Source organism: Penicillium macrosclerotiorum (genome assembly GCF_028827735.1).
Source record: "Penicillium macrosclerotiorum strain IBT 26536 chromosome Unknown utg000014l_segment0_segment0, whole genome shotgun sequence".
In the NCBI taxonomy this organism is placed as follows: Eukaryota; Fungi; Ascomycota; class Eurotiomycetes; order Eurotiales; family Aspergillaceae; genus Penicillium; species Penicillium macrosclerotiorum.
This window is the reverse complement of record NW_026643093.1, coordinates 373,524-399,391: the sequence shown is the minus strand read 5'-3', so window position 1 is coordinate 399,391 and position 25,868 is coordinate 373,524. Positions and strand designations below refer to the sequence as shown.

Here is a 25,868-nt window from a genome sequence, read left to right as displayed (position 1 = left end):
TCTCGACTACATAAGCCCCTCACCCTTCCATCGACTGTCTGTTCTCTAGAATCTCTGATTTGTTCATGATTAGTATCTTGAGATTTTCAAACACCACTTGGCACCCACAAGCGATATTGAACCCAACGTATTTGATCCAACTCAAGTCTTTTCCAATCCGACAGTATGCCAGTCATCTTCTCCGCCGAGACTGTGAAGTTGAAGACACTGTTCCAGGCTTGGTCAATACTCGACCTGCTCTACGATGAGCCGTCGCAGCTATATTTCCGTCAACTCCTTCAGGATGCTTGGTTCGAGACTGCTACGGGCTTTAGTTACGATGGCGAGGTTCAAGGCATGCTGATGTCTCGCTGTCACGCCAAGTTCCTCCGCAACCTTCTTGTTGAGCGCGCCTCAGCAGTTCCGGAATGCGTCATTGACGCTGTGCCAGACGAGGACATCCGAGTCGACTATATGTGGCAGACCTGTCGTCTCATCCAAAACACGCTCCGTGAAAAGTTCCGACGTCACTGGCAATCCCACACAAAGGAATGGAATGACCGTGAGAAGGACCGCGTCATGCAGATGATGGGCTATCCTCCAGCCGATGAGCTGCGCCGCCTTGGTTTACAGCTTCCACAGCCTCATCTCCTGGAGCAGCCTACTCCGACTCAGCTCAAGCTGTATGAGGAGCGCATGCGTCAGCGGAGGGTTACAATTCCGCGACTGTGTCCGGAATTATGGGAGGATGATATGCACGAGCAACTACAAACGGTTCCTCAGGACCATGCAAAATTTCTGGCCCCGCAACACTCGTCAAAACCTCAACTACTCCCACAGATGAATCAGTTCCATCCTCAGCTGCCTAACCAACAACAGTCCCAGGATAGGCACTTGACCAAGGAAGAGCACCGCGTCTCACCGAATCTATGTCTTCAACCATCACATCGTCATTCTGTGGGATGTGTATCCGAACCAAAGTCACAGAAATTTCCTTCGGATCGTCGAAAAATCCCCAATGCTTCTCGGACAAAGCGTGATATTTTTCAACAGCCATCTGTCCCGCGTTTAGCACAGCACGAAGAGCTACTATTTCAGTCTCAAGCCCCTCAAGTCATTCCGTCTCTTTCAAGTGAATGTCCAATGTATCAAGTTCAGCAGCCTCAGCAGGAGAATATTCCTCAGGATGAGGCTTCTGGGCAGTATCTTCCACAAGAAAATTTGCTAGGGCAGTCCTATCAGCAACACTCCGCGCAATTGGTCATACCTCAACATGAGCAGCAGTGGGGGGCGCAGGTAAGTCCATTCATTTACTCTCGTCCATCTGTGATCCCGGATTGTGATATTCAAGTCATTCGGGCGGAGAATCCTACACAACCCCTGGTATTCCGATGTAGTGACTTTCTGCCAAATCCTAGCAATCCCATGGATCGAAGCCCTGAAGGAGATTGGATCAATGCAGCTAGCATTACCATGGCTCAGTTTGACAATTTCCGAGTGAACATGATGAGTGAAGGTTATCTTAACGAAGGGGACCGACTTTGGCTGAACCCCAGACCACTAGATACCGTAATCCTCGATGAGATGATGGCACCTCAGATCGGGGAGACCAGGATCACGGGATTTAACATCAAATCGACATTTGAGAGGGCTATTAGTACACATTATCCTCATATTCGCTGCCACTCTACTCAGCCAAACGAAATGTTGGTGCGGCCCAGCTTTACTATCATTATTCGAAGTGCCAACCTCACCGGTGATGACCTCAGTGCCAGTCAACCCAGTTTGAGAGTCCCAAGTCTTGACAGCACTTGTTATGCTCACTTTTTGTCCCATCGTGCTAATGGGGCCACAGTATCTCCATTATGGAGCGCAAATTATTCGGAGCAAAGCTTGTGCAGCCCAACCTTTGGCTTGAATCAGGTCTGGCCGACCGGCCCTACGCAGGATGTGAGCCCTATGCAAGCCGAATTTGCAGATCACGATGCCAGTCTCACACAGCTAGTTCCTACCACCTGGAATCCCGAGCTTGTCGCGCCTCCCACTGAGCACCACCAAACCACGGTGTCAAGTAATGAGCCATCGAAAAATTTAGGTGTATTAACCTCTGCAGCTTTCAAGACGAATCTTGCCATAAATACCCCAACCTTTCTACCCCCCGTCCTAGAGGAGCCGGGAAGCCTGGATGTGCTAACCAGGACAGCATATGAGTTACAATTTCCCCCAAATGGTCCGCAAATCCTGGCTCCTACCCCGGAGGTAATTTTTGATCAAGCCAATCTGAGATCATTTACCTCAAATCTAGGTGTTGGCGTCGATTGGACCTTGGAAGATTTGGACTTTGAGACTGCTCTGAACAACTTAAATGAGGGTTTGAGTGAGACTCCGGCGCAGCTTTCTAACCAACTCGGTGAGCAACGTGCTCAATGGTAGTGATTAGCCTAAAACATCGACCTTTTCCTTAGTTGAGGTGACTTTCTCAGAATGATCAGTCCTTTTTTCGTACTATTAAGTTGAACGCGCGGGCTTTTTGCGGAGGGCAGGGTGAGTACCAATGTGAGTTGCCCATATACCCTGTTTCTGTTGCTTAATTCCAGGGGCACCATGCGATCTATCTTTTGTGCCATGGTTATTTCGAATAAAATGTTTTTCTAAGCCCCAACTCCCAACTCTAAATGACATCTTACGTGGACTAGAAGATAAAATCAGCTGTAGAAAAATAGGCCCTGAAGGTCTTAAGTGGACTGTAAAAGGCACAGCCTCTAAAGTGTATAGGAGCTATCCAGATTCTCTGGACATGCACTTTCATACTTGCGGAGTTCAGTCTTGGGCCCGGCTATATAAGTTTTAGGTCAAATAATATTCTACATAATAGTCCCGAGAGAAGAAGGGCTAAGGATCTATCTACAAAGGACACTCAGAAGAATGCCACCGATCCTCTACTTAAAAGTGCCGTCTAAAGAATTATATGAGGCTTAAATGCGCATTTATTCATATACTTGCTTATACGAGGCTACTCATAATTGTACTTCTATGGTCGATTTCCTCGAGACTCATAAATGGTCGTCAATTAATGAATCATCAGACCTCTTTCCCATTAATACGCGTGCCGAATCTCGATCGGTTTCACGATCGGCTTCACGCCACCGGAAGTTCTCTCTGCCGTAGGCAGGTATCGAATGTATCCGCATACCACCACTGTTTTCAGATTGGGATTTTGAGCTGGTTTTAGATGATGATCTCGATCGCCATGATCCAAATAGTTGAGGGCAGCGAAACATGTCGAGAATGGGTTTTAGAGTCGGTATTGTGCCGCAGAATATGATTGCAAATAGTTCAGCCGTGTGCCAGATATAGACATTGTATGAGGCCCAGGTGAAGTCCGTTTGGTGAGCTTCGTTTGTAAGATAGTATGTTTTCATGGCCGAGCAAATTGAGGTGCTTCGTCTTTGTATTAGGAACAACCTCATATCGAAGGAAGAATGGCGACTATGTACTAACAGAATATTCAAGGCAAAGACCATGCTCAGTTGCCATTTTTCAACTACGGTTATCTGTAGTTGAAAAAAGATTGTTGCAGGAAGGAGGGCGAGACAAATATCGACGAATGTACAGTAAGCTGTCTCTTGAGTTAGCATTGCTAACTCATATTTCGATTAGGCCCGAGGTGACCTACAACCCGTGAAAGCTCCGTAGTCTGCAACCACTTTCTGTTGGACGCACGTTCCTTTAACGCTACTATCCCATAGCGCAGCAGGCGGCGAACATTGAACAAGCCCGAAGATAGCATATGCGGTACTGACAGGGACAGCCAGGCCAATGCAAAATACCCAAAGAAAGGCCTTGTAAAGAAGCCAGTTTGTATGGCCGAGTATTGAAAGTAGAAGAGTTGCGATGGAAACCTTTCCCGCTACAAGGCCTATAGTTCCGAAGGCCGAGCCAATCCACGCATACAACTTGATCTTGTCCACACCGCGCGTGCCATCTACTCGTTGTAGATCATCAAGGTGTCGCTCACCATGATTCACACAGAGAAAGGTAAGACAGATGGAGCATCCCAGGAAGCATAGCTATGTACGTCTATCAGTAGGTGGGCTTCCCGTGATTTCCACAAGGAGTGTGAATGAGGGACTCTACCAAAGAGAAGAAGATGAGAAAATCATCCCAGCCAAATTTCCCTCTCATTCCACGACTAGAGAATCTCAAAATGACCGTGATGACTGCCAAAGATGTTAAGACCCATATTTCTATCATCAATTGAGTACCCCGGTCGGCGATATAGCCGCCATCTGAAGAATCGGACATCATGCAGGACAGAGCCAAAGGATTGGCATTTGCAGGATTCTGCAGAAGCAGATCTTATTATTTTATTATCCATCCTGACACCTTAAGCCAATATGCCCTATGAACACGGCCCCCTTTTCATATTCAAGCTAACGAATCTGGGGGCCAAAGAGGGGATGAAATACTCATAGGGGGCCAAACCCCAAACCATTGGGCCCAGAACGTGGTCCGTGCTATCACCTACTCTAGCAAAGAATCGGCGGAGACTTTGCATTGAGCCACTCGAGGATGGCTCGAGAGGACCCATACGAGAGATGATTTTTGAAAAATAGCTGCTTAATACTCAAACTACTGTAACTATTCAGAGCATTGGAAAGCTTCTAAATAAGGAGACCATAGAGCTTGGAAGTCCGACCGGAGTCATGGTTCTGAAGAAAGTTTAAGAAAGTTTGATGTTCTTGAGTCAATGATACCATGGCATTGTCAAGCCCACTTTAACCGTTTTGGAACCGAGGCAGGGTGCAGATCTCGCTCCCAATTCCCTGATCCTGGCAGATTCTCCGCTCACAGCGGATGAGTTGTAGGAAAATGTACCCGGTTCCATTGGCTTTTCGCACAATTCCATTGTTGAGTGGCACATTATGATCTCTATTATAAGACATTAGAGTTATGGATGAAAGCAGATCGGTGGGGTATTGCAACACTGACATATGGCATCAGTATCGTAGAGAGCGGGGAAGCGGAAGCAAAAACTTGGAAGGACTTTAGGTGTGGTATTGGTATTAGCATTTCCGTTCTGCTCTCCTGACATTTACTCTTGCGTAGGATGCGTCAATGTAAAACTCGCTATCTCGGTGCTCTGGATGAGACTGGTCAGCAGCGCTCTAAGCTGCGAATCAGCGTTATTTCCAAGCTCATTTTTCTGACTGATATTCCCAACTTCATGAAGTTTAGGAAAAACTCAATATGCCAGAAAAACCTATGCTTAGGCTATACTGAGTGAACTGGCCTCTGTCAAGTTCTCTAGTGCCCATTGCTCGGCAGTTGTTGCACGTAATGCACGTTGCCAGTTCCATGTCGCCGACAGCTCCCAAGCTACACCACGACCTTGACCGAATACCGCTTGATACTTGAGTTGTGAATTATCAGGGTCTTCCGCTAGAGCAGCAATTGCATCGGTAGTTGAAAAGACTGTTCGCCGAATTGGCATTTGAGTAACTTTTTCCACAATTTGTGCCACCTCTTCATAATTGAGGGTGTCTCCGCCGACGAAAATGGGCTGGCCAGCAAACAGCGCTTCGCTATCGTGGCCTAGGACAATTTCGGCAGTGAATCTCCCAATGTCCTCCGGTGTAGTGACTGTGACTCGATTTTCTAGGCTTCCGAGGGCGCAAACGGTTGCCTCCTTCAGATCTACTACACCAAAAGACGGCTCAAATAGGAAGCTGGTGAACATGCCTGTTGAAACGATTGCCCAGCGCGTTTTTGATTGGGATCGAAGCAATTCACGGACATCCAGCTGTTCATCGAAGACATCCTGGGGCGAGCCACGCCCGATGGCATCGTAGTCCACGCCAAACTGCCATGGGATGTATCGTGGAATGCCAGCCGCCAGTACCGCTCGAGTCTGTTTAAGTTGGGTTCCTTTGCCTGAGACGAATCCAGTACACCCGATGACGAGATCATAGCCAGCAAAAACGGCGGTCAGGGTTTGTTCCGAGTCTGCGACGATATCGCCAGCGACAAATTGGATCCCCCATTGCCTCAGAGTGTCGGCCTTTTTCTTCTGGGAAGGATTGGTTGAAGTGAGACTGGCTGGGCGTAGTAAAACCGCCACCTCCGCCGAGCGCGGATGATAGACCAAGCATCGAAGCACTTGAATACCGAGTTCGCCAGCGCCAATGACCAGAACTTTGTAGGTGGAAGACATTTTGGACGGCTCACCTCTAGATATAAATTTACTAGATTTTTTCAGCTGCAACACTTGTTCTTATATATCCTTCTTCAACAAGGCTCGCTGTCGCTGGCCTGTTCGTATGCGTGCTTGGTAATCTACCCGGGCCCACGACAAACACCGCCAAGTGATAGGTTTGGGCCAATGAAAGTGAGATGCAGGCTTGGCTTCGAAAATAATGTCTCCGAGTGCTAGGGTTAAGACGGAATCAATGAATGCTGGGTCCGTGGACTAAAGAAAATCGAGCTACGTACCATTTGCGGCGGCAGTGATGATTCGATCTATAAGGCCGAGGAAGCACATTTGACATATCGGTTTTTCTGCTGATGAGCATTGCCTATCCATTTCAAACTAGCGTCAAAAAGCTTCTATTTCTTCTGCAAACACGCCTTTCTGACTTTTCAAAGCTCTAGCCTCGAGGTATAACAGCTTTCTTAAGTACACGTCGACAAGGTCATATATTCCACGGCCATAGCTGTAGCCTCTACAACGACAGGCCATGAACCTGCCTCCTAGCAAGCTTCTTTAAATTTAAATATATTCTACGATGGAGCTGTCTTCCACAGAAGGATACAAATATCTTACGAGCAACAACTCCTACTATTAGCATCCTTCTTGTCCGACCAAGGCCAGGTCACATGATGCGAACTCGATTTGTGGCCTGAGGCTCCAACTTCGTGGGGCGCAGCGGCCCTCGTTGGTGGGGCAACCCGGACAGTAAACACGCCCCCCAGCCTCCTCCAACCTCCCCATTTCTAGATACACCTCGAGCGCTCATTATCGCTGGCTTGGTATCTTCCCATCTCCATCTCTTCAGATTCGACTGACACCTGCCCAGGTACATTACGTCGTGCTTCTGCTCAATTTTTCCATTCATAAGCTCTCCATATCGGAATTCACTCATCTAGATCTGGCGCAGATCATTTGATTCGAGGTAGGCTTCCATTCTTTCCTAAGAATGCGTTGCGTTTGCTAACATTCTTCCAGAGTCCCGTCCTGAGCCACGCGCTCTTGACCACTCGAATCGTGCACGATGGCTCCAGTGCTACCGGTCGGGGAATTCCCCGCGGCTCTCTTGTCACTGGAAGCTCGGGATCCCACTCAAGACATTCCTCTTGACGCTTTATCCACTGCCACGTTGAACATCCTGACCCCTCGATCTGACTCCACTACAACATCGACAAAGGTCACCTATGGCAAAGGGACTGTCAGCCCGAATAGCATCAAAATGCAGGGCCTCATGGCCCTCTTTGCCATTATCGGGCTTGCATTTGTGCTCGCCTGTATTTGGTTCTTCTTCTGGGCCAAGAACGGCGGCTTTGTCTGGCGTAAAGGAGATTGGGAGGACTACAAGTCGACTGTTCTGCGTCGAAAAGGCCCAGATGGCCGGACGCTCACTAATGCTACTAAGAGTACGAAGCTAGGCGGCGGGAGTATCGTCGGTAAAGGTTACAGTGATGATGGCTACACATATACGGATGAGACTGGTACCTACACGGAGACCGCAACCACCATCTCTGATGAGAAACCGAGAAAGAAAAAGCGCAATTTCCGCGAAAAGCTGCTCCGTCGCAACAAGGACGAGCACTGGGAGGGTGAAGCTGATGCGGACGTGCGCGCCTACCGGGAAGAGAAACCTGCTCGCATTGGTGGCATGAACCGCGAGGCGGATGGCACGTATCACGGCAGCGACTATGATTCCTCGGCCGCGCCCACTCACTATCAGCAAAGTGAAATGAGCGAAGTCCGTGACTACGCCTACGAAAAACCCCGTCGCTCTCGCAAACGCAATCCCTCCGGCTTCTCCTTCACTGCTGGCAGCGAAGACGTCCTCAGCCAGGCCACCGAAGAGCATCATTTGCGCGATCCTTCTACTCGTCGCCATTCTCGTCGGCCCAATCGTGAACGTCATCGCAGTGCTGCACCTCCTTCTGCGCCTTCTTCTCGAACCAGCAGCCCCCGCAAAAAGGATCGTCGCTCGGTCCCTGGCGGCTACACCGAACCGCTCGATTTCTCGTCTGCCGGAAGCCGATCCGAGTACCAGTATTCGAATGTCGACACCGAAGATTCGGGTACGAAGAGCTACCACCACCCCATTCCAGGCTTGACCAAAGGCTACCGCCGGGATGGAAAAGGCCGTCGCCGCCGTGATAGCTTGAGTGACAGCGAGGGTGACGAGACCAGATATTCGTAATCTTGGTCCGATTGTTCTCTTGTGTTACCTTTCTTTTTATCTCTTCTGTTTTTGATTTCCAATGCCCCACGGTCACTGTACTTGATTTGATGGGCTTCGTGCACCTATAGGATTGTTTTCATTTATTGCTTGAGCGTCTACGATATGCTGGGTTCTGGATATGCTTGGGAAATTGGGAATATATGTACATAACGAATGGGAATTTATGATGAGCATTAAACACATCGCATCGTGTCTTGGAGCATCAATTTCTTTTGGAACTTGAATTATTATTCAGTACCCATCCTTTTGACTAATTATATAGCATCAAATGTTCTACTCGTCAGCGGTCAACGCAGGGTTCCTTATCGTGATTCTCGGAGGCTCTTACCGATCCACATACACTAACCACTGATAGACTGGAGTGCTCCACTTCGTGCCCTCCGAACCCTTAGCGAACACGAACGTGTTAAGCCGGAACTCTCGCGCCTCCTTGATTTTCTCTTCAGCCCAGCCAATTCCTGAGCGAACAGGGGGTAAACATACATGAATGGACAGGAGGCACAATTGGTGTCAGCATTGGAGATCCACACCTGCCAAAATGTCATCGTCCGATCATTTCGCGAAACCATCCAATCAGCCTCCAACTTTCAAAAGGGATGCAGAGGGAAACAAACAATTGTTGATTGTCAACCTCACAGAGTTGGACCATTCCGCCCAACAGAAACTAATCAACCACTACCAAACGGCCTTGGAGGAACCCGCTGAGATCCTGACTTGGACTCCGGCTCGAGCTTTGCTTCAATCCTTTGCAACGCAAGGCCCGCGTGTGGACAGCCAGAGCAATCTATATGCAATTGCGGTTCTGCTGTATCAAGCCGATTGGACCGGGTTCATCGTCGCAGATGAGCTTACCAAGCGCCAAGTGACAGGTAAATGTCGATTAGGCGAAGATCATGCTATCTCGGTGGTCATGATCGCCACAGAAGCAACGCTTCCCTCGGGTGCAGGCCGCCCTGGTGACCCACCCCGGCTTCGAGTATCCGCTCGGCGCACGAACACGGAACTCGGGGACGAAAAGCAACTCGGCAATCTATCCAGCGATTGGTTTACTCAAGTTGACAAGGAAGAGGATTCACGCGACGGTTTTTTCTGGGACACGTTTGGCATGGTTCTTCACGATCCGGATCACCAAATTTTGACTCCTGACACTGCCAATTCATGGGGTCGGAAAGAGTATACGGATTCCGTGCTGACAGCTCTGTCCGCCAAATTACTCCCGGCGGAGCTGATAATGGACATCTTTTCTCGTGTAGAACATCACAAAGATGCGGTTCCCGAGATGCCAATTTGGCAACGTCCACAAAGCTTGCAGCATATTCACATTTTTCTTTTCTTTCACGCGACACCAGAGGAAATTGAGAGAACACATGCTATTATCCAGAATGCCGTGACGAAACGCTTCAAAATTCCTTCCAAAGATACGATATTGAAGTGCGATGCTCCCATCTGCAACTGTCCCCACCTCAACGAGGAATGGCAGGAGCGGCCTAAGGATACGACGGTAGAATTGATTCCCCTCGATCGACACCAGATCAAGTCTCGTCGACATATCGTGAACTTCTTCAGGCAATATCATCTAAGGCACCTCGATGATTCCAAGAGAACACGAAGCATGCCCATCTATTTTCTTCTCAGCCCACTCAGGGAAGGAGACGATATTGATTCTGGAGAATTTGGATACTGTCGGTCAAACGAGCCGCTATTTACGGCCCGGATGACATTCAACAAGATGATTGATTTCAACCCGTGGAAGACACCTACAATCGCCTATTATCTTGCGCGGGGGATTTCGCCCGACATTAGGGAGATAGAATTTCTGCACCATCCAGACATGCCATTCTATCACGATCCTCCCCCTGGGAGGCTTGTGAACCCCATGGAGACGAATATGAGTGGCTCCCAGCCTTCTATCTCACTAAGCATTTGACCACACAAGAAGATGAGGCGATTCAAATGGAACTTCGCACCGACGACTTCGGGCAGTTCAATGAAGATTTCGAAATTTGTCGCATTCCGTGGGAATCCGAGGAGGACGGAACACTGGACGATATCTGGAACATCCTGTGGACTATCTATCGCCACGACGGTGCGCCCCCCGTATGTTTCTTTTGCATTGATCGAGAAGCAGCCGTAGATCTGGATGTTCTACTTGTGAAACCAGATTTTTATTGGGGGGACAGACAGGATGGACAGGAGCATCCCAGTCTCTTGGTTGACTTGGAGTGCCCTCGGCTCAGAGGCTTCTGGTACTGTCGCATTTCTGGGAATTTATGCCATCAGGCCAAAATCCAGCTGGACACTGATAATCTAGATATTACGGAGCTCGGGGGATACGATTTAAGGAAGTACCGACGGCCTGGGTGGCCGGCTCGTGGTATCCTTCCCCTTGATGACGACGAGTCTGACAGATTGTATGGATGATATATAGGCGTTAAGCCACGATCGGCTTGCAAGATTTGTATTCTAATGAAATGTGCCACCTTCAAAAAATCAAACGCAATCATTGTAGACGTATTCTTATATAAATAACTTATTATACAGTCATCTGCATGCTCTCTTCGAGGGATCGTCATCATAGTCTCGACGCATCTTGGCACCAGACCGAACGCCCACTACCTAATGAAATTCAAAAAAGTATATATAACACGGCATGAGACCTCAAACCACTCTGAAATGATGCCAAGACCCCTGCCCACAGACTCGCAAAAAGAAGGTCCCATCAATGACATATCTTGTGGATCGTGGCGTCAGGTCTTTGGTGCGGCTGGCTCAACTACCATATTGGGTCAATGAGGCCGCCGTCCCGAACCCCACCGAGATTCTTTGTTTCGAGCAATAAAAGGCTCGGTCAATAACCTGTTGTCTTCAAAGAATTGACATTGTATTAACCTTGTCTTTATAAACTTCTTTTCATTATTGGGACCGGGACCTTCAACGCCAACCCTCGTGCCCCAAATCATTGTGAATAATGGCGCATTCCAAGGAGTGGCAGAAAATGCTCCGGGGCGAGTTGTACTGGGCTTGGGACGAAGATCTACAGGCGAACAGAACACGATGCAAGCAGGCTTGCGAGGCATTCAATGCTGCGGGATCGACTTCTCGACGTTGCAAGGTGGCATTATGGAGAAAGTAAGCATCAGAAAATGGCCTAAGTCATCGCAGGATAGCCAGGAGAGAAAGTGCAGGCCGAATGGGAAGACTTTACTGACTATGCGGATAACAGCATTGTTGGTGACACACGTCCTTTGCCGCCAGTCAACCCAGATCCGAAGCAAGATGAAGATCTTTTCGAAGAAACGGACCCGTTCGTGGATGGGCCCATTTCGATCGACCATGGACTCAATTTCAAGGTCGGCAAGGGCACTTTTCTGAACTTCAATCTTCTTGTTCTGGATACTTGTCTCATCACAATTGGCGAGCGGGTACTCTTTGGGCCTAATGTCTGTCTATACGGAGCCACGCATCCGATGGATCCGGCTGTCAGGCAAGGGTTGAAAGGACCGGAGGCTGGTAAGGAGATCCACATCGAGGACGATGTATGGATTGGCGGGAGTGCGACCATCCTTGCTGGGGTACGCATTGGGAAAGGCAGCACGGTTGGAGCAGGCTCAGTCGTGACAAAGGTTCGCGACCCCGACATAACTGGCGCTCATTCCTGGGCTTGAACTGACACCAATCAGGACGTTCCGGCATTTCACTTTGTTGCCGGCAATCCCGCCCGAGTCATTCGTCGAATCGAGACCTCAATGGATCCGGAGCAGCAATGACTGTCACACCAGCTGTGATAGGTCCATTTTCTGAACATTCATGTTCGAAACTGCCGTATCTCTCTTCTTCACCTCCCTCTTTGCAACTGCCATTCCAGAAAGACACCCATAATGATTTTCCAACTATACAGTCTAAGCAGGTATGCAACCAAGGCACGTCATCTGCAGGTTTTTTTTTGCCATCCAAACAATGGTCTCTCGTCCACAGTGAGCTACTTTTAAGGCAATTAGCTCCTTTAGCCTAGTCTGTGATCAACGACGCATAACCAAAGATGCCGAATTTTCCCCCTTTTGAATTTTTTGGCTATGCTATCATCCAAGTCAAATGCCCTATGGGGTTCCTTTTCAAGTTTACTTGGAGGACTGGCTCTCGGTTGCGAGAAAACCTTTGGTGCTTTATCTTTGGCTCTATATAACTAGATGATAGAATATGACATAAGAGCCTGTTCCATTTCGTTATTGCGGATATTAACAATCTGAAATCGCGATACACAACCGTCACCCCGATACATGTGGATGTCGTGTGCCGTTTTCCTTGCCTTCCAAGACGTATGAAAGGTAGAACTCAAAAGCAATCAGTGTACGCCTTAGCTTCTTGTAGATAGCACAAAAATAAATTAAACGTGGACATTTGTCCATGGGGATTTGATTGCCGATCGGCTTGTTTCCGTGAGATAAGCTATAGATCAGCCCCTCTGTTGGATGAAGAAGCGTCACACCGCTTTAACGAGACAACAACTGCACCGCGCCCAGCCAATACTCGCGACTGGAAAATCAATCATGCTATTTTGCTTCGTTCCGGATGGGAGTACTTCTGAAATGCGTCTCGCCATGCGGATGCGTTGGTTCGCCGTCCCGTCAGCTGTCACGCAAGGATGGAACACCTAACATTCAGCCCAAATGACGTGCCTGGCCAAATGCCTTGTGATTTCCAAGCATGATCCATCACGGCGATTCGGGTCTTTAAAGCAGATATCCCTCCTGCTTCGGCTCTGCTCCTCTCGGACCATGGATTTACCTTCATGGGATCTTCTCCCCGAAACAAATGACTTACTAGGTACATTTGCGGGCTACGACGCAACAAGCTCAGGGACCAGGACGATGGAACATAATGAAACACAGCCCTTATTGGATTCTGGTCATCAAAATGGCAGGCCAGTTGTACCGCTCAGTGATGCTCGATCGGTCTCTTCGCGGGTGTATCCCGACACACTCCCTGGAGTGGGAAATGGGAAAAGCCTCAGCTGGAGCAGCGCATACATTCTCGTGGTGTCACGGGTTATTGGTAGCGGCATCTTCGCAACACCAGGATCCATCGTGAAGTCCGCCGGCAGCATCGGATTAACCTTTCTAGTATGGGTCATGGGCACCATCCTAGCGGCGTGTGGGCTCGCCGTCTCGATGGAATTCGGATGCATGCTTCCTCGGTCGGGAGGAGATAAGGTAGATCTTTCCGGTTCGCTTCGCTGCTGATAGAGGCACCCACTAAGATCATCTTGCTGCAGGTGTACCTGGAGTATACCTATCCCCGACCAAGATTCCTGGCGTCCACGCTGATCGCGGTACAGGCCGTGGTTCTTGGTTTCACGGCCAGCAATTGCATTATTTTTGCCAAGTACACTTTATTCGCATTCAGCGTCGAACCGACCGATCTCCAACATAAGACACTTGCCGTCGGGCTTTTAACCGTGATCACCATAATTCATGGCTGCTTTATGAAGACTGGTATTCTGATCCAGAATGCGTTGGGCTGGGTCAAGATCTTCTTGATCGGTGCCATGTCCCTGACAGGTGTTTGGGTTCTGCTTCTCCAGGTCTTTGGCAACTCACATCAGATAATCCCAGTAACAAAGGCTACCAGTCATATCTCTTGGAATAAGTTATGGGAAGGATCAAATTGGAGTTGGAGCTTGCTTTCAACTTCTCTTTTTAAAGTCATGTATTCATATGCTGGGCTAAGTAATATCAACAATGTGCTCAATGAAGTGCATAACCCGGTTCGGACGTTGAAAACCGTCTGTCCATCTGCTCTATTGACGGCCGGTGGTCTGTATTTCCTTGCCAATGTTTCTTACTTACTTGTCGTCCCGCTAGACGATATCAAAAACAGTGGGGAGTTGGTGGCTGCACTACTATTCGAGCGGTTATTTGGGAACCATGTTGGGAGGACACTGCTTCCACTTGCGATTGCTATCTCGGCTGCTGGTAACGTTATGGTGGTCACTTTTGCACTGGTATGCCATCCTTTTTGCTCAGACTATCACACGCATACTGAAGACCGTCCAGGCACGAGTCAATCAAGAAATCGCCCGACAGGGCTTCTTGCCATGGCAGGATCTCCTATCGTCTTCGCGGCCATTTGGGACACCTCTTGGCGGACTTTTGGTGCATTATGTCCCGTCCCTTTTGGTGATTGCCCTGCCTCCACAGCAGGATGTCTACAATTTCATTCTAGACGTGGAAGGGTATCCAGGCCAGATATTCGCACTCGCAATCAGCGTTGGGCTATTGATATTGCGCTACAGAGAGCCTAGTCGAGTCCGACCGTTCAGAGCTTGGCTTCCTGCTGTCTGGCTGCGTATTGTAGTTTGTCTGGCCTTGTTAGCGGCGCCTTTCGTGCCACCTCCCAATTGGCAGGGGGATGTGGACTTCTTCTACGCCACATATGCCATTGTCGGGATCATGGTGTAAGTTTTCATCTCCATTATATTGTAACGGAGCTAATCAGTGATATAAGCATTCTCTTCGCCGTGTTATACTGGTATGTCTGGACCGTACTTCTTCCGCGTTGGGGAGGATACAAGTTGGAGGAGGCAGAGAAGACATTGAATGATGGTACCAGCCTCATTCAAATTATTCGATCTTATAACACTTAATGGTTGCGTTTGAAGTTTTTGAATCGTTTGAATCATAGAGTTCGAATCTACGTTGCTATGACGGAGAGAATGTACACTGCCCCACCGAATTGGATAAACACACACATATATATTTTGCAAACCTTTGTGAGATCAATAGCGAGCCTTTTCTCAATTCCAATGAGTATTTACTGCCAATCAAGGATCTATATCTCCTGTACGTTGGCCTATTAAAAATAAATCAATAATCATGTCTCTTTGCTGTTGCGGATGCCACCCTTCCACTGAACCCCCGCGGGGAACAGTCGGAAGGATCGGTGGCGGATGATGTGGGGATCGCTAGTTATTGGTCATCGAGGAGTTGCAAGTCTGTACCATTACCGCACCTCAAGAGGCAGAGTGACCAGGTCTGAGATTCGAATTATACATATCTGTTCTAAGACTCGTTGAGGTACTCACATCAGATACCGCTGAAACGATATACACCTTCCACGACCCATCCACAGGAAAATAGCAGTGCAAACGCAATATGGTACCCCTCCCACCAACATATACCGACTCTCAGGTCGAGGCCTACCTGAAACGTATTCGATATGTCCCTTCTGCCAAGAATAGCGAGAGTCTTATACAAGATGTCCGCCAACGAATCGAGGCAGATGCCCTGGGCACATTGGGAAATCTCCAGAGGCGCCATCTCGCTTCTATCCCCTGGGGGAATTCCGGCCTTCATTATTCTCAGCACCACACCATTACTTTGAACCCTGATCAGCTGTTCGAGAAGATTGTGGAACGTCGCTTGGATGGGTATTGTATGGAGATGAACGGAATATTTTCCATCATTCTCCGGTCCCTGGGGTACTTCGTGTATGCCACGGGAGGGAGGGTGAGCTTTGCCACCGCCACCGGGGTGGATAACGGGCAATATTTACCTTTGTACGCCGAGGGTTCCGTGCCTAAATGGTTCAAATATGGGGAGCTAATGATGTATATCTATACAGAGGGCACATGGTCCTGATGGTGATTCTCAATGGAGAGAAATATATGGTCAGTGGGCTTCTTTAAGCTGTCTACATCGCTCTCGTTCTAACCCCTCCGATTAGGTCGATGTTGGATTCGGCAACCAGAACGCTACCGCGCCGTTGCCTCTCCGGGACGGTGCAACTGCTGCATGCATCGCCCCGTCTGAGATGCGCCTGGTGAAGGAGAGTATTCCCGAGTTCGTTGATCAGTCGCAGAAGATCTGGATTTACCAGACCAGATACAACCCGGAGAGCAAGTGGCTGCCTCACATCTGCTTCTCCGAGACCGAGTTTCTACCGCAGGACTTTGATGTGATGAACTTTACAGTCAGCCAGAAGCGCACTAGCTGGTTTACTCAAATCTTTGTCTGCACGCGGATGACCTTAGACCCGAGCGGGCAAGAGATTATCGGGCAAGACATCATATCTGGAAAAGAAGTCAAACGACGAGTCCACGGCATAACAGAAATTTTGAAAGTGCTGCACAATGAAGAAGACCGGGTGACGGCACTGGCAAAGTACTTCGACATGCATTTCCGTGAGAGTGAAATCCAGGGTATTCAGGGCTTATCCTCCGAGCTCAAGTAGGAGCGGCGGGCGGGAACTACCGGAAGAGAAGAGGTGCTCAATGGTATAGTACATCGACATTTCTAGAAATTGCGGAGGAAGGTATGTATAATGATCGAGGAACAAACGGGAGACGCAGACATGATAGATAAAGAGACGTTGCAATTTTTGAACTAGAAAATCCGCTTCTCGATCTGGAGCTTGAGTCAGTATTTGGCTTCTTCCACTGTAGTTTTTCTTTCATGCAGTCGCATCGTTAACGTACCTTCCACGGGTTGCTGACATCGAATCCGGGGGGTGCCTGGTGGTTGCTGGATTGTCCACGCATAGTACCGGTGATCCGCAGGTCGCGCTCCATCACTGAGGGTTGAAGGTGTCAGGTTAGTATCTGGCCAATGGGGCTCATGTAGGTCCGTCTCGTCTGGGGTGAAATGCCTGTAACATACTTTGCTGTGAGAAAGTTAGCCGACACATTCTGCACCGAGTTCCCGATCATAGCCGATTGCGGTTTGGAAGGGAAGTGACTTACTCGGTCCCAAAGGTCACGGTTCCAGCGGGGCTTCTTGCCCTCATTGGCAAAACGCTTGACAAGGTACAGGCCACCGCCGGTGACGCCAAACATCTGTGGTGGGTGTCAGCCATAGCTCTGGAAGGAATTGGCGAATGAACGTACACCCATAATAATCCCGTAAGGGAGCAGAGCCTCGAAGGGGACGCCCATAGTGAACAGTCGCGAGAGGTAGAAAGAAGGGACCAGAGAAAGGCAATTTCGAAGATCAAGTACCGAGATCCAAACTCGTCACGACACAGTAAGGATCAAATCGCGGAGAAAGACAAGAGGTGGAGGGGAGTTGGAGGGTCGGCCGGTTTCCAGAGCGAGGTCTGCGCGGCCCGATGCGGTTTAGTGCGACTGACTCAGCCGCCTGCAACGACACTCCCCCAGGGCCAAGGGGGCAGTCGGATCGCAATCGATCGTTAAGAGGGACCGCCTCCAGCGCTTGGATTGTCCGTCGACGCGTCTTGTATCTGTCTACTCCAACTAGCCGATTGTTTTATCCCTGGGCGTGAGTCCCCTTCTCCCGACGACACGTGTATGCGACCTGCTACGGCCAGTTAACACCGTCTCTCTTCAACAGCTTCTTTGCGCCTGAAGACCTTCTCGTCCCAGAAAAGCGCCGATTTTATGCGTCAAGCTTTAGATTCGGTCACTACTACCTTCAACTGTCTCCCCGGGCTCCAGATGCGCCTCCGGACCACCACCGACGTGAGCGGGGTGGCTCTGTAGCTTGAATCGATCCAGCGCCAAAGTTGAATCGAGGCTTTCTTGAGACACTTGCGCGCATTTCTCTTGTGATCAGACTGCGGTCGACCTGGCGGCTGTTGCGACTTTCACCATGGCGGCAACAGCGCCGCCGGTCAACCAAAATCCGGGCAAGCAAGCCCCGCCCCCCGACGAGGTGGACAGTGACCTAGATGCAGAGGGAGAGGAGGAAGCCGACTTATATCAGATGGACCAGCAACTTCAGGATGCTGTTCATCGAGCCTACACCGGAGAAGTTGCGGAGGAAAATGGCCATGATGTGACCACCCGCCGTGGCATTCTGGCTAGACAGAACAGTGGCGACAATGATGAGACGGAGCCTGTCGGAGCAGTGAAGGTTCCTGGCGACGATACCTCCTCCTCCTCTGAAGAAGATGAAACAGCGACGGCTGATGGAGATGTTGATCCTGCGTTCGAGGAGGATAATGATCGAAGGGAATCTTCAAGCAGTGAATCCGAGTCTGAAGCAGAAGAGGACTGGGAGGCCGAGAGCAATGGACACGAGGACGCAGATGCGGATATCCGCAGCCGGTCAAACTGCATGTGAGTGGAATTTCTTTCTAAGAGCTATCATAATAAATCCAGCAGGGCCTGGTCATGCTAACAAATTAATAGGTTTTGCAGCCAAGATGAGGAACACGATCCCAGCGAAGATTTCGAAGAATGGCTGACCTGCAATGTTTGTGGTGATCATTGTATGTTTATCATTGTTTTTGCGGGGCGGAGCTTAAAGCTTAAAGCCTCAGACCCCCTCCGTTTCCTGACAATTACTGACTCGGCATCCCGATAGCACATCGGCAATGCGCCCGCGAACAAGAAGCTTTCAATGACTCCGAAGGTCAATCAATGGTCTCCTCTCTGGTGGAAAAGGTATGGTTGCTAACTTTTCGCCGACTAGATCCTTGGAGATGTCCCACATGTGTTCGCAATAATTTAGAACCCGACCCCGTGGAGAGTCCGACCCAGCGGAAAACTGGAGCATCCCATCTTCCAAAGGAGCTTCTACCTGCTCATGTAGGAAAGCACGGAGATGGGTTTCATTCGATTTTCGATACCAACATCAGCGATGAATTACTGAATAGCTCGCGATCATTGCGAAAAAGGAAAGCTTCATCGGCAGAAGCCGAAGAGCACGCCCCTGTGCTTAGAAAGCGACGGCGCCAAGCTGATAATTTGAATATGAACGAAACTGTTTTTGACGGTGACGAGCAACCTGTCAATGAGGCTCATTCCCCAGCTCGACCGATGCGCCCTCGACGAACTCGCGCAGTGGATCGAGATCATTGCCGTGTGGTTTCAAAGAACTTCGGCAAACTAATTGTCGGTTTCCGCCTTGATGAGGCGAAGGTGACCAAAATCTTGAGCAGCCAAAGCCGGCCGCAACGCAAGAAGAAGAAGGCTCCGAAGCCCCCGCCTGTGCCTCAAGAAATTCAAGCCCATTTCGCCTCTATTCCTCCCGCACCTTACGCCACCCACTTCCATCCATTCCACGATCGGGAAACCGACGAATCCAAATCCAAGCCGTATGGCGGCATTTTATCCGAAGTCGAGGCAGACACATCCAAAACCCTTCCCCTACAAGCCGATCGCGACAAGTTTGAGCTGGCCCGCCAAAGGGCCGAAGATGAATGGCAGAGAAAGATTCGAGAAGCCGAGCTCAACGGCGAGGCAACTCCTACAGCTTCACAGAAAGTTTCCGGTCCCCCGTCGAAGATCAAGTACATCAATTTTGGTGGCCATGAGATTGAGACTTGGTATGCTGCTCCTTACCCAGAGGAGTACAGTCGGAATCGTGTGCTTTATATCTGTGAATTCTGCCTCAAATACATGAACTCCGACTATGTTGCTTGGCGACATAAGCTCAAATGCCCTGCGAAGCATCCACCAGGCGACGAAATTTACCGCGACGGCTCCATTTCCATCTTTGAGGTGGACGGCCGAAAGAACCCTGTCTACTGTCAGAATCTGTGCCTCCTTGCCAAGCTATTCTTGGGGTCTAAGACGCTATACTATGACGTGGAGCCATTCTTGTTCTACGTTATGAGCGAATATGATGACCTTGGGTGTCACTTCGTTGGTTATTTCAGCAAAGAAAAGCGGCCAAGCTCGGCAAATAATGTTTCCTGCATTCTCACACTTCCAATCCACCAACGCAAAGGTTATGGTAACCTTTTGATCGATTTTTCCTATCTTCTTACTCGGATCGAGGGCAAGAATGGCTCTCCCGAGAAGCCTCTCTCAGACATGGGTCTGGTATCGTACCGAAACTACTGGCGACTTATTCTGTCGTACCAACTTCGCGATCTGAAGACACCTCTCAGCATCGCTGATTTATCGGATCGGACAGGCATGACGGCTGATGATATTGTTTCCGCGCTGGAGGGCCTCCGTGCTCTAGTACGAGATCCTATCACGAAAACCTACGCATTCCGTCTCGATAATACCTACTTTGAAGAGGTGATCCAGAAATGGGAAAGCAAGGGCTACGTCCAGCTCAACCCCGATGCACTGCTCTGGACGCCATACATTATGGGGCGCAACAATCAATCCCATTTCGATCGTGCACCCTTGCACGCGGTTGCGCCTCGAGACGATCTAGATGAGGATGAGGAAGAGGTTGAGTCTAAAGAGGATGCCGATGAAGAGCCCACAACAAACGGGACAGATACCGATGGCTTTGGGGAGGCTGCTGGGCCACCCTCTACATCTGCAGCCTTCCCGCACATTAATGGCATACATGAGTCCGACGACTCCAAGCCAGACCCCATTCCTAATCCTGCTGCAGGTATTCCTCCCTCTCGCTTTGAACTCTGGCCTCCTGTCCATGTGCCTGCTCCCCCGAAGCGCAAGGTAGGCCGTCCCCATGGGAGCAAACGACCCTCGATGACACCAACGGCTACTCGTACCAGTGGGCGCAACACACCTCGACGGCCATCGGGACTGCCATTGTTTACTCCGAACGCCAGCACCCCCACTGTACGCCGCGGTCGTAGCGGCAAGCCCGCAGACTCGCCCGGAGTGGATGCCACTCCAGTTCAATCAAATGGTCTTGACGTGGAGCAAAGCGAACTTGCCGACGAAGAAGCTGTCCTGGACCCAAGCCCGGAAGACCTTGGTCTCGTGTTGGATGAACCTTCCGAGGAAAGCGCAAGGGACCCGGACGCCGAGAATGTGAATGACGACGATGATTCCGAGGAACCCATGAAAACCAATGGAGTCGATCATGAAGATGATTCGGCTATCGAGCCAGACCCCCCACGGACACCCGAGAAGAAGCGATCGTCTGGCTCACGATCACCAGGGACGGCCACGTCCTATCGATCCAAGGGCAAGCATTCAGAAAAACCACCCAGAACTCCTCATTCAGTCACCCGCAAAGCCTTGGTTGAGAAGATTCAAGTGATGATACCCGCCGAGCCCGGGTCAGCTGACCGACAGAATGGCAAGAAGGTATCTCCGGACACAGATGACGTCGACCTGGACGCGGAGGGAGAGGAAGACGACGATATCGATGCCGAGTACGAAGTGGATGGTGACGTGGTAATGGAGACATGATCATTACCATGAGGGGGTTACGAACGAATCTAGCCCATTTACTGTGTTATTTCCGTATTGTGTCCCCGCAAAGCCGCGACGCATATGAACAGGGCGTTTTTTTGTTTTGTCTTTTCTCTTTTCTCTGCTACTTTCCCTTCGATTCACATTGCTGAGGGCCTTTCTTTTCTCCCCTTTCATTTTTCATTTTCTTTGATTCGGGATGGCTCTGGTCAGCCCATCATCGGCCGACATCTTGCACCTCAGGCCGATTGCCTCTTTCTCATTCTGGTTTCCTTGTCGCTAGGTTGACTATATCTTGTCCAGCACGGAGCGCGGGATAGCGGAGTCTGGAGTTTTTTTTTTTCTTGTGTGCTTGGAATTTACACCCAGTATCTTCCCTTCTAATCCATCGATCTCTCTTCCATACCCTCTGTATCTTGTAAAAAAACAAGCAACACTAGTCCATGCCCTGACCGTTATTATGTGCTTGATTGCCCATTTCAGCTGCATCGCTGTGCTCCTTTCTCTTCCCTGTCCGACCGTGGATGTGTATAGCAGTGCAACTATGAGAGTCCCACCACTTTCCATTGGCGTACCTATTAATCGATCTATCGTATGCCAGTGCCTTATCGCCACCCAATGCAGCCTCCGAAGAATTGCCGGCACTAGTTCTCCTGGGAGATCGACGACATGCAGGAAGAGCCCAACTCTCGATTCTCGTCTTCTTTCTGCGCCACAATCGACCTGTCTTCAGGCCTCCCCCTATGTCCTCTCCCTGCAGGGTGAATGGCCAAAGGAGCAGAAACTCAATTCTTCGACTACCGGCGCCGATCATGGGATGTGAGGAGTGCCAGTTTACGTTGGAAATATGTTTTGCGCACGACAGCCCTAGGTGTGTTCTTGAGACGAAATCACCGATACCCTTCCTGGCTGTATACGCTCTGTGGGGTATGCTAGATATCTCCTATCTTGGGGGAAACCATGGGCACGGCAGATTTCGGAGACCAATGTGATGCGTTTCATTCTACCATGCGACTTGTGCTCTATCGAGTGTCTGGCTGCACGGTTGGTGCAACCTACTGGGGGCCGACCCGAAGTGTCGGGACGCTCGGAGAATAATCCTGGGCCAAACCGGCATTCACTTCGGTGCACAGTGCACACAAGATGTTCGGGGAAGACCGAAACGCGGGCCTTTCAAAAGAAAAACCAATCAATTGATTTATCGGGGAGCCCATGAAATAAGCAATTGGGTCTCCTCTGAACATGGTCTTCTGTGAACATTCAAACGCCATGTGCCTTTTTCGGTGGTCTCTCAACGGAGAAAAGAAACTCGATCGGCGGGATCGGCGGTCAGAGCGTCGGGTTGTCGGGCTGTCAGTTGAAGCGACCACGGTGAACGGAACCATGGAACCCCCCCCAAACCACGCTGTTTAAGCATAATGTAGCGTTCCAGGGGTGCCGTGGTTCTTGGGACGGGGCCGCTGTCAGGTCTTAGTTCCAACCCTTAGCTCAGGACGACACTATAGAGGAGAGAATAGGAAAGCGAATGGTGATTGGGGTGTTTTTTTGGATGTCGGTTTCATCCTTGTTCTTCTCCTTGTCCTTGTTTGTGTTCTTGCTCTTGTTCCCTCGGTCCGCGAAGCCACTAAGCCCCGGAAGACTCGACCGACTCCAAGGCCGAGGACTAAGGCAATCTAGTATGAAGATGCCAAGTTACCCTAACATGTAGAATACTTCAACAAACACAAAACATTCATCATACAATTTGAGTTGGTCGGAGGTCGCCGTAGAGACTCTTGAATTCATTCGATTTCAACTGTCTCTTTCCCTCGAGTCGCAACGTAGCACAGGCAACCAGGTTCCCAGCTCTTGACCGGTGGCCCAGTCAATTTCCGGGTGCCACTTCATCGTCGGGGGCCTTTGAGTTGTCCCCGCCGCCCCGTTCGCCGGTTTCCATGCGAATTCCATTTCTTCCATGGCTTCGCGGAGTTTGCAGTTCCCCCACTTTTCAATTTTCAGGGCCTCGAGGTCAAATTTTCGTGTTCGCCTCATGTTGCATATTGCAATTGATTCTTTCGCCATTTCTTTTTCTCTTCTTCCGCCTGGCTCTCTTTTTCTTTTCTTCTCTCTCCGCCTATCAGACCGTTGCGCTTCTCTCCGCATTTTTTTTTGAATAGCTTCATCGAATCCCAAGCGAGATCTAGGAGCCCCAATGGAAGACGGGAGAACCGCTTCTCGCATCCACTCGTGTGTTCCCGGTGCCAGGATTGCGTGGGCCTGGATTCGCTCTCTGCAGCTTTCACTCGAGGCCGAGAGACCCGGCCAATGGAATGATTCGCTCCTCGTCTCATGCGCTCGCCCGTTTCTTGCTTTCATCACAAGTGGCCCACGGACTAGCCGCGTTTGCGGATAGCCCTGTCGCCGGATACCAAACATTGGACTTGCCCAGCAAACGATGCACGGAGACGCAGGGGTCAGGGGATTCCGACCACTGCGGAAGCGGGGATTTACAGATGCCCCGTCCCTGCTGAACCCAGACGTGAGCCCTGGGGCTCTGAAAGGAGTCAGTCGCGGCTCAAAGACTCCTTTCAGAGTCGCCGGAGATCTCTCGATACTCGCCATCCCACTTGACCCGGTCTCTCTCTTTCTCCCTGGCTATTGTCCACATCAGCATTGTCCTACCGCACCCCTGCATCCACCGACGGATCCTGCCCGAGAATCACCGGAGCCCGGCGAGCAGGCAAAATTCGGCAGCCAACAACCGCTCACCGACCCCCATTGGCCCATCCAGGCCAGATTGGGCTGCGCTGGACAATCGAGATGATCGTCGAGCTCAATAAGCACTGGTCCGTCACCCTTGCATGATCGCCGCAGCGCTATCGGGTTCCCTGAGGAGAACACTGCATCTGGGCTTCAGGGAGTGGGCCGCTTGTCATATCCAGCTGCAAATGCAGCCACGCCAGTGTGCGCCATGCTTGTCGGTTCCCCTCCCCCTCCTCCTCCCAGCAACAGGGCTGCCATCTCTCCACACTGCCGTGTCCTCGCCTCGAGGACGTCCAAGTCCAGGAAAAGCGCCGAGCTGTCAATGGCCCCTCCTTCTTCTTTTCCGTTCCCCCACTGCCCCTCCGCTCGCCCATCACATTCCCCACTCTTCGTGAAGATGTCAGCCATGCGCTGTCGATACACACCAGCGGCATATTGGGAGGGTGACTGATACAAAAGTACCATTTTGTCCTCGCCCACAGCCCGCTCTCCGTCTGTCGTTTTCCCTCGCCTTCTCATCCTTCAGCCGCAGCGGGGGACCAGGCAAAATGGCAGGTGTGGCGCAAGCGTAGTCCCGTCGATACTGGAGCGCCGGGTATAGAAACGCATCGATCTGCAAACCACCGTCGTCCACCTCGGCGGGGCTTCTGGGCCTCGCGTGGTGATTCGACTGATGCCAGATGCACGATGCCCGATCGCGCAACCTCGTCCGGGGAGCAGAGGACCAGCCAGGATGGGGGCCGGGGCCCTATGTCCTTCAGGCAGCGTAGGGTCGGTGACCTTGTTTCCGCTGCAGACAGGCCAGTGCAGCAGGAGTCGCCGGTCCTGCATGACACGCAGACAATGTGACGCATCGACTCGGAGCTGGCGATGCAGAAGGGTTCGTGCTCTTTTTCCCCCTCTCATTCACTTTCCTTTCCCTTTCTTTGCTTCAAGACGGACTGAGCGTGGAGTTATTATATAATTTTTTTTTCTCTCTTTCTTTTTCGGAGGGAGTGGGTTCCTTTTTTTTTCTTAAAAAAAAATCCTTCTCTTGACACTTGTCTTGATCTGAATTTGGACTCTGAAACCATTTTCTTTCTTTATCATGCTTTCTATTTCGTCGCATCATGACCCGGTATGTGTCGATTGAACGATTCCCATCGGCCTAACGTGCTTGTGCTCGGTCCACGCCTCCAAAATCTCATCATTGTATCTGGCTCTCTTCGCAAGTGCGATTCTGCAGCCAGCGTTTCTCGACATTGTGCTGCTTTCTAACTGGATTTGTCCGAGACAAAGACAATTCTGGCTATCGAGAGAACGACCAAGAGCGCGTTCTGGACTCGTATCGAAAGGACAAAGCGCTAAGTCGCGACAGACCGACAGGTAAGCAAGCACCATGGCCTTTTTGATTTGTTTCTCCACGTCGAAGGGAAGACCAAGTCGAGGCCAAGTCGTCCTGGAAACTTCAAGTCTCCCTCCCTCCCCTGTGGGTCCCAAGGCGGTTTGTGGAAGACAACTGCCGGAAAGCTTTCATTTAGAGGGCTTGGATCGCTGCGATGACATAGGAGAGTTAGAAGATCGCAATGGAGCCATCACAGGCCTCC

The 25,868-nt window shown here is 50.3% G+C and overlaps 11 protein-coding genes across 11 annotated transcripts; 7 read left to right on the top strand and 4 right to left on the bottom strand.

Moving 5' to 3' along the window:
- Positions 1 to 165: 165 nt before the first annotated feature.
- Positions 166 to 2,412, top strand: N7462_011714 (uncharacterized protein; the record flags this gene model as incomplete). The annotated part of the gene is made up of 1 exon (XM_057083428.1): positions 166 to 2,412. The coding sequence occupies one exon, from the start codon at positions 166 to 168 to the stop codon at positions 2,410 to 2,412; it is 2,247 nt and encodes a 748-aa protein (XP_056927841.1).
- A 1,223-nt stretch (positions 2,413 to 3,635) lies between these two features.
- Positions 3,636 to 4,284, bottom strand: N7462_011713 (uncharacterized protein; the record flags this gene model as incomplete). The annotated part of the gene is made up of 2 exons (XM_057083427.1): positions 3,636 to 4,049; positions 4,117 to 4,284. The coding sequence occupies 2 exons, from the start codon at positions 4,282 to 4,284 to the stop codon at positions 3,636 to 3,638; spliced, it is 582 nt and encodes a 193-aa protein (XP_056927840.1).
- A 964-nt stretch (positions 4,285 to 5,248) lies between these two features.
- On the bottom strand, positions 5,249 to 6,193 carry N7462_011712 (aromatic alcohol reductase; the record flags this gene model as incomplete). The annotated part of the gene is made up of 1 exon (XM_057083426.1): positions 5,249 to 6,193. One exon carries the CDS (start codon positions 6,191 to 6,193, stop codon positions 5,249 to 5,251), a length of 945 nt encoding a protein of 314 aa, XP_056927839.1.
- A 1,057-nt stretch (positions 6,194 to 7,250) lies between these two features.
- N7462_011711 (uncharacterized protein) lies at positions 7,251 to 8,411 on the top strand (the record flags this gene model as incomplete). The annotated part of the gene is made up of 1 exon (XM_057083425.1): positions 7,251 to 8,411. One exon carries the CDS (start codon positions 7,251 to 7,253, stop codon positions 8,409 to 8,411), a length of 1,161 nt encoding a protein of 386 aa, XP_056927838.1.
- Positions 8,412 to 8,991: 580 nt separating this feature from the next.
- N7462_011710 (uncharacterized protein) lies at positions 8,992 to 10,874 on the top strand (the record flags this gene model as incomplete). The annotated part of the gene is given in 2 exon segments (XM_057083424.1): positions 8,992 to 10,345; positions 10,357 to 10,874. The coding sequence occupies 2 exon segments, from the start codon at positions 8,992 to 8,994 to the stop codon at positions 10,872 to 10,874; spliced, it is 1,872 nt and encodes a 623-aa protein (XP_056927837.1).
- A 547-nt stretch (positions 10,875 to 11,421) lies between these two features.
- Positions 11,422 to 12,220, top strand: N7462_011709 (sugar O-acetyltransferase; the record flags this gene model as incomplete). The annotated part of the gene is made up of 3 exons (XM_057083423.1): positions 11,422 to 11,582; positions 11,677 to 12,076; positions 12,134 to 12,220. The coding sequence occupies 3 exons, from the start codon at positions 11,422 to 11,424 to the stop codon at positions 12,218 to 12,220; spliced, it is 648 nt and encodes a 215-aa protein (XP_056927836.1).
- A 1,008-nt stretch (positions 12,221 to 13,228) lies between these two features.
- Positions 13,229 to 15,096, top strand: N7462_011708 (putative methionine permease; the record flags this gene model as incomplete). Its single annotated transcript, XM_057083422.1, has 4 exons — positions 13,229 to 13,663; positions 13,726 to 14,454; positions 14,507 to 14,907; positions 14,958 to 15,096. 4 exons carry the CDS (start codon positions 13,229 to 13,231, stop codon positions 15,094 to 15,096), a joined length of 1,704 nt encoding a protein of 567 aa, XP_056927835.1.
- A 508-nt stretch (positions 15,097 to 15,604) lies between these two features.
- On the top strand, positions 15,605 to 16,682 carry N7462_011707 (arylamine N-acetyltransferase family protein; the record flags this gene model as incomplete). Its single annotated transcript, XM_057083421.1, has 3 exons — positions 15,605 to 16,008; positions 16,074 to 16,119; positions 16,176 to 16,682. 3 exons carry the CDS (start codon positions 15,605 to 15,607, stop codon positions 16,680 to 16,682), a joined length of 957 nt encoding a protein of 318 aa, XP_056927834.1.
- Positions 16,683 to 16,834: 152 nt separating this feature from the next.
- N7462_011706 (NADH dehydrogenase [ubiquinone] 1 alpha subcomplex subunit 1) lies at positions 16,835 to 17,382 on the bottom strand (the record flags this gene model as incomplete). Its single annotated transcript, XM_057083420.1, has 5 exons — positions 16,835 to 16,855; positions 16,927 to 17,021; positions 17,108 to 17,111; positions 17,191 to 17,283; positions 17,335 to 17,382. The coding sequence occupies 5 exons, from the start codon at positions 17,380 to 17,382 to the stop codon at positions 16,835 to 16,837; spliced, it is 261 nt and encodes an 86-aa protein (XP_056927833.1).
- A 673-nt stretch (positions 17,383 to 18,055) lies between these two features.
- Positions 18,056 to 21,537, top strand: N7462_011705 (uncharacterized protein; the record flags this gene model as incomplete). The annotated part of the gene is made up of 3 exons (XM_057083419.1): positions 18,056 to 18,525; positions 18,598 to 18,677; positions 18,773 to 21,537. The coding sequence occupies 3 exons, from the start codon at positions 18,056 to 18,058 to the stop codon at positions 21,535 to 21,537; spliced, it is 3,315 nt and encodes a 1,104-aa protein (XP_056927832.1).
- Positions 21,538 to 24,432: 2,895 nt separating this feature from the next.
- On the bottom strand, positions 24,433 to 24,747 carry N7462_011704 (uncharacterized protein; the record flags this gene model as incomplete). Its single annotated transcript, XM_057083418.1, has 1 exon — positions 24,433 to 24,747. The coding sequence occupies one exon, from the start codon at positions 24,745 to 24,747 to the stop codon at positions 24,433 to 24,435; it is 315 nt and encodes a 104-aa protein (XP_056927831.1).
- Positions 24,748 to 25,868: the final 1,121 nt, after the last annotated feature.